The 7318-nt window shown below is 38.0% G+C and overlaps 1 protein-coding gene across 1 annotated transcript in view; it reads left to right on the forward strand.

Moving 5' to 3' along the window:
* Positions 1–6861, forward strand: part of Ndufb5 (NADH dehydrogenase (ubiquinone) 1 beta subcomplex, 5, 16kDa) — a gene marked incomplete in the record, with an annotated part of 15364 nt that extends 8503 nt beyond the window's left edge. Inside the window, 3 exon segments of the mRNA XM_013513573.1 lie at positions 1516–1577; positions 2806–2912; positions 6605–6861. Coding sequence (XP_013369027.1) covers positions 1516–1577; positions 2806–2912; positions 6605–6725 — 290 coding nt within the window.
* Positions 6862–7318: the final 457 nt, after the last annotated feature.

Genomic DNA, 7318 nt, shown 5'->3' on the forward strand with positions numbered 1-7318 from the left:
ATTCTTTGTAGCTTTTTCTCTCCAGCCTCCCATTGCATTGGGACCCCACAACCAGTTAGTGCCCTTTCCCCAACCGTCAGCACAGGCAGCAGGAATCTTGCTGCAGACCTCTCCGGTGCTCCACCACAACCTGTACTGTCAGGGGAAGAATGGCTTCCAGGGAGTCTCTGCAGGTATTGTGCAAGGTCCTCCTGGTTTCCAGCTTCCCAGCGGCTCTCGTGACCCAGGTCAACTAGACCTCTGACTCCTTGGGCTTAGTCTGTATTCTTATGTTCTCAGAGTCCTTGTACCTCTGCTGCACCTCCGCTGACTCTGGACCTTTCTGGTTCTCCACGGCAGAGGCAAGAGTGACCCATATATTCCCAGGGGTTTTTCCATGTTTGAATGATTCACACACTTCCGTGGGTGGGCCTCTGCAGCCGGTGCATGGTGGGCCAATTGTGTCATTGTTTCTCTGTGTCATGGTAGTTCTCAATTGAGTGGTGGTAGCTGGCCTGAGGGCCAGCGTGCGACAGCGCGTGCCGCTGCGCGGCTTGCTAGGCGCTTGGGGCCCTCCTTCCAGGCGCCTGCGAGTCTGGGGGCGGGCCCGAGGGCCAGTGCTCCCCTCCCCGCGGCTTCCCGGGCACTGGGGGCCCTACTTCCGGGCGTCTGCGAGGCAGGGAGCCGGCCGAAGACCAGCACTCCCCGACGCGCGGCTTCCCGGGCACCCAAAAGTAACCAAGTTTTAACCTGCAGTAATATATGTTGTTATTTTTTAGCACATTTCTTTTCCTCCCAAAACCTTTAAGGTCACTAACACAGTAGTGACCACATAGTAAAGTGCCCAAAAACCTCATCTTCCTTTCCCACCCTGTTTCCCAAAACCAGCTTTGATAAGCTTCAATAAGGAAAGTAGAAAGAGACACCAGTGCGAGAGAGACTAAGACGTAAGAGAAGTTTTTAAAATCCACGGTGGATCGTATAAATCTTATTCTTCTTTTAGAAAAAGAAACTTGTTTGTGTTTTGGGGGGGGGGTTTTGTTGTTTTTTGTTTGTTTGTTTTTCTCCTGTACCGGGAATCGAACTCACAACTTTGCGCTTGTCAGACAGGTGCTGTGCCACTGAACTAAATCCCCAGCCCCGAAAATTGTGAATAGAGTAAACATGAGATTTTCATGGGAAATTCTGGTCAGAGTACTTCTAACACCTTGAATTCTAAAATATTTTGTCTAGTAGCTATAGGGAAGACCAGAAGGAATAATATGTCTTTTATTGAACCTTGTTAACAATATATTAAAACAAAATGAGCTCTCATTTAATGTCTAAAATAATGCACTACCCCTGAAGATGTGTACATATACCTAAAGAATAAATTGATATACAGCCAGACTAAGGTGAACTTAGAAAAATAGATCTTCATTGGTACAAATGAAAGATCTCTTACAACTACAGAGAGTTTGTTTCTTCCCTTATTGGTGAAGAATTAGTATTATAAACTAATTCTAAAGTTGAAAATCACTGTTTTTCTCTTATTAGGTGAAGCTGAATTAGCAGAAATTCCAGAAGGCTACATCCCAGAATATTGGGAATATTACAAGGTTTGTATAGGTCATTAAAAATTATTTTTAGAGCTGGGAATTTAGCTCAGTGGCACAGTGCCTGCCTGGCAAGTGTGAGGTTGTGAGTTCAATTCCCTGTACTGGAAAAAAACAAAACAAACAAACAAACAAAAAATTATTTTTATTATGTGTTTTGTCAGTGTTAGTTAACATTTTAATTTGGTAATTATGATATAGTTTTATATGTAATTTTTTTTTTGGTACCAGGAATCGAACTCAGGACCTTGCACTTGCCAAGCAAGGCTCTGTGCTGCTGAGCTATATCCCTGGCCCTATATTCAATTTTTAATGTCAAGTAGTTGATACATTTTTACTAGCAACTACTTTTGGTACTTTTTTTTAAGCTTTGCACTTTTTTAAAGAATGACTTTGCAATGTGTTTTCAACCTAGCAGACTAACAGGATTTATTCTACATTCAAAGTCATGGGAAAGGGATTACCAGTACTCATGCCAGCAGCCTTTTATTGAGTATCTCCTGTGTAGCAAGCACCATGCTGAGTCTTTCGCCAATATTATTTTATCCCATGTAAAAATTACTGTTATTGTCCCCCACATTAGAAATGAGGAAGCTTGGATCTAAAAGGAGTAAGTGACCTGTCCAAGACGTGGAGCTAGTGTGTATTAGAAACCATCAGTTTGACGCTAAAGCCCACACTGGTGTATGGTTGTTACAGCATACCACCAGTGCCACCAAAACCGAAAATTAATCTGTTATCTTCACAAGTATTGTCGTGAGATGACCTTGTATAGCCTATACGTCATTGTATTTTATTATGTGAATGAATTATGTTTTAGAAAAAATGCTTCTTTATTAAATCAAATGGTAAGCCATAAAATGTTTATTTTTTGCTCACTGGTTTAGAAAGAGCTTCATGTCTGGATCAACAAAACCTTGATTTGTCTCCTGAATCTGCCACTTACGATCCGTCAGCATAGGATAATGGGAAGCAGCATAGGTTTTGGAGTCAGACAGACTTGGTTTGAATCCAGATAATGCTACTTAGTTTGTGCAATTTGCTTATCCCTAAAGTGGGAACAAAAATAGTATCTACCTAATGGACTAAAGCTGTTTAAAATATATATAAAGTTGGTGGCATATAGTAAATGTTAATGATTTAGCTCCCTGAGATCGCCATTTTAACAAATAATCAACTAAAAAGCAAAGCATTGTTCAGAAACTAATTTTAGACAAATATTGCCTTATAGCATCCCATATCAAGATGGATTGCTCGTACTTTCTGTGACAGCCCTGAAAAGAATTACGAAAGGACAATGGCAATCCTTCACATCGAATCTGAAAAGGCTGACTTACGGTAGGAAGGAGTGGGGAAGAAAATCATTTTCTTGTGTTGAAAGCACAAGAAAATAATGAATAAAACTTACTTCAGAACCATAAAATTCTTTATGTGAAGAGATGAAGATAGAATTTGCCTTTCGAAAGTGAAGGCTGCATGTGGGTAACTATCAGGAGATAATATACATCAGATTAAAAGGAATGCTTTTGTAAATATTCTGCACTTTCACGTACAAGGCAACAGTGTCACTGCCCTGCCCTACATCCTTCCACCTATTCTTACCCTTAGAAATGACCTCTATTTAACAATTTCTTATATATGTTCCTAGAGAAAATTTTATACGTTAAAGATTATATTTTGTAATTTAAAAATGGTATTAATACTGCACAGAGAGACTCATCTTATAAACACTGTTTTGCACCTTGTCTGTATTTCAGGTAATGTTGTTTGGTGATCCTTCTGTAGTAACCTAGATCCCGTGCTTTTTAACAGCTGCATTATGTATTCATTGGATAGATGTGCCTCAGCTTTGTCAGCTAGTACCCTAGTATTAGTGCTTAGATTCTTTCCACATTTTTTAGTATTGTACATAATGCTGTGGTAGGTCTTCTTATACATATATTTTTGCTGTGTATATATCTGTAGAGAATAAATTCCTAGCCAAATGATGTATGCTGTTAAACGTTAGGATACTGCCTTACTCTTTTGGAAAGGTATACCACTTATTTTTTCCATCACTAGTGAGTGATAAATTTCTGATTCTCTGAAGTGGAGTATATCAAACTTAAACATTTTTGCTGATATGATAGTTAGAAAATACTATCTCATTATTTTGATGTTGTATTTCTTTGTAAGGTTTAATATTTTGTCATAGACCAATTAGTTCTGTCACATACCTATCAGTCTGTTTCTCTAAATTGTCCGGTTTTCTACTTGTACATTAAGTTGGCTTTTTAAAGTTTTGTTGCCAGTGTTTTTCTGGCTTGTCAGTTTTTTGGCAATGAAGAATTTTAGCAAAGTAGAATTTTTTTATGCTTTAGATAACAAATGTGTAATTGCTAATATGTGTTTGAATACTTGCTGTGTATCAGTGTTTTACCATCTATGTATTTACTCTTACTTATTTAATTACTGTTAAGTTTGTCAGTCTTTTTCTCTGGCTTTGGGGATTTTGTATCATGCAGAGATCCCTGATAGTAATTAAATAAGTAATTACTGTACAGAATTCTGAAATTATTTTTTATTCTCTTGGGCACTAGAAATATAGCTCAGTGGTAAAGCACATGCTTAACATGCATGAGCTCCTCCAAACCCCAGTGCCACCAAAAATAAATTTTGTTTTCTTTTACTACTTTTAAATGTGATGCAATGTAATATATATTTTTAAGGGTGGGATATTATGACAAGCAGTCAAATGTACCCATTAAGTGATATTTGCCACTAAGTGGTATCCCATTGAGTGGATATTTGCCAAAGTGTGTACCTATATAACTACCACCACCGTAAGGGTCATTTTGATCACCCTGCAGTGTTCTCTTGTGCCTTTTTCCATCCATCTCATTCAATCTCTGTCCTCTGTGCTTGATTCCAGGCTACCATTGAGCTGGGTTTTTTTGTTTTGTTTTTTGTTTTGGTCTTTTTTGAGACAGGGCCTCGCTATGCAGTTCAGGCTGGCCTTGAGCTCACTTTGTAGCCCAGACTGGCCTTGAATTTGCAATGATCCTGCTATGAGCTGCTTTTCTGTTTATTCTGCTTTAAACTTGGTGCTGTAAACAGTAGTTTATAAACACTGGTATAATAGTGAAAGATATTTAAATGACAAAAAGAACGTATGATTGGCTGTGGTTACATTCATATATGGCTGCCATGTAGAACTGTTACGTATTTAAGGGCATAGAACAGCAACAACATTTTAAGTTCCAATTTAGTAATGGGACCTAGAATTCCTCAGACATAGAGATTCTAAATAGTTATAAAACAAAACAAACGAGCTAAAACCACAGCTTTCACCCCTACAGGAAAGATGCCTTACTCTTTTGGAAAGGTGTACCACTTATTTTTTCCATCACTAGTAAGTGATAAATTCCTGATTCTCTGTAATGGAGTATATCAAACTTAAACATTTTTGCTGATATGATAGTTAGAAAATACTATCTCATTATTTTGATGTATTTGATATGAGCATGCAACGAAGAATGTCTGTAGTTTTTTAAAAATATGCATTTAGACATTCAGAAAACTGAGACATTAAAGAAATATGTAGTGTCTCCCGTAGTTGACTTCCTCTGAAAGAGAACTTTTAGTTGTTCATATTTTTAATTTTTTTTTCACCAGTGCTGGGGATTTAACCAAAGGCCTTTACACTGAGCTGTATCCCCAGTCCTTTTTTAATTTTGAGACAGGGTCCCACTAAGTTACCCTGACTAGGCTCAAACTTGTAGTCCTCCTGCCTCAGCCTCCTAAAGTGCTGGGATTACAGGCATGTAGCACTGTAAAGTGCTGGCTATATACTTTGCTTTATAACCTAACTATATTTATCATCTCCTTCCATATTACTACAAAGAGATTCTCCTTAATTCCTTTTAATAATATATAATGTGGGTGAACCATAGTTTACTCACCTGGTTAGTCCCCTGATAGTGAATATTTTAATTACTTGAATTTTGGACAGTTACATTCTGAAGACTAGAAAAGAACAATGATATTTAATCATTAAAAAGATAAGCATAAGTCTCTTAAATGCACAAATACAAAGCCATATAATCTTTCATAGATAGGCTTATGTTAAATGTTAAAGTAAATTTTTGTTTTGTTTTTGAGACAGTCTCACTATTTAAGTAGTTGAGGCTGGTCTTGAGCTCACAGCAATCCTCCTGCCTCAGCCTCCAGAGTGCTGGGATTACAGGGTGCACCACCACATCTGGCTTTAAAGTAAATTGTTTATATGTGATAACTTATCAGTCTTAGGAAATATATGTGTTCTCCAAAAAGGAACATCAAAGGGTAGATGCAGAAGGGACTACTTCTCCAGGAATGTATGGTAGTTTATGCAGTCTTGGGATGTGGAGAGGAAGGACATCTTTATAGACTAGAAGTCACCTAATCTGTGAAGAAAGAGGAGGACAGCTTGTTAGAGTTGGAGAATATTTCTCTTACTTCTGATTCGTCTCTTTCCCCTTTTTCTTTATAAATACTGTATTGACTAAGTGCCTGCTGTTGACCAGGGACATTGTGATGCTGGTGAGTAAGATACCATTTCCGTTAGAGAAGTTTTCTGTCCCGGTGGTGATGGGCAGCCAATATGGACAGGGCTCTTCTAAGAAGGATGATCATTTTCCTAGCACTTCCCCAAGAAATGGCCATCACAGTAGGCATTCTATAAATGCCTCTAGCATCTAAAACATGAAAAGACAGGAAAATCATTGTCATAATTCAGTGAAAAGAATCTGTCCAGACAGAGCAGGGACAGTGTGACAATTATCATCTCAAGTGATTTAGTGACAAAAGCTCATGTGTAACTTAAGCAAGGTAATAAAAGTTAAAAGTAAGTTCCAAATTTTGCTTACTGATACGTAGTACCCATGTGCCCACACGCAGGTCTGCGTACATAAAAGCAAAGATTCTCTGGTGGTTATTCTTTACGGAGATGATTCATTCCATTTGAAATTGGAAACACTGGGATCACGGTATTGTTACTGCATTTGTCACAGGTTAAAGGAGCTGGAAGTTCGGAGACTAATGCGTGAGAGAGGCGACGGGCCCTGGTATCAGTACCCGACCGGTGACAAGACGCTTATCGATCACTCTCCAAAGTCAACTCCCGACAACTAGTCATTTATTTCTTCAGATACACAGTCTGTTCTCTTAAGTGGAAATGAGTTGATAAATATAGTCTGTACTTTTGCTCTGTGGTAAATAAAAAGAGCTTACATTGCTTTGTTTCTCAGTGTTGGTTCAGACGAAGGTTTTTGATTTTGTGGTTTTGATTTCATTTTGTTAAAAGGTTTAAAATGCAATACTAAAAACTGGAGGAATTGGAATTTGGGAATTCCTGAAGTTTTGTTGGTATTGACAGGGTTAGTGTTGTATTTGGCAAATGGATGTTAAAGAAGAGATGTTCTAAGCACTCACCTTTCAATGCCTAGTGTTCCAATTTTGGAACGCCCATCACAGAAGGAACATAATACAAATTTTGCTCTTCAAACTCTTGTTCCTTGAGTTTTTCCAGGCAACATGAATTTCATGCAAAAATTTTTAAAAATGTAATCTTGAGCATAAATGGGTTAAGTATTGGGAAAAATAGTTGTTTGTACTGTCTGTACTGCAGCTACTGGGTTATTTAGGGGCTACTCAGGATTTTAATTTACATAAATATTGAGCCACTCGTATGAAATGTTAGGATCTTAAATTTTCAAGGAACAAAT

The sequence above is a fragment of the Chinchilla lanigera genome, unplaced genomic scaffold (genome assembly GCF_000276665.1).
Source record: "Chinchilla lanigera isolate Chin_1 unplaced genomic scaffold, ChiLan1.0 scaffold00019, whole genome shotgun sequence".
NCBI lineage: Eukaryota > Metazoa > Chordata > Mammalia > Rodentia > Chinchillidae > Chinchilla > Chinchilla lanigera.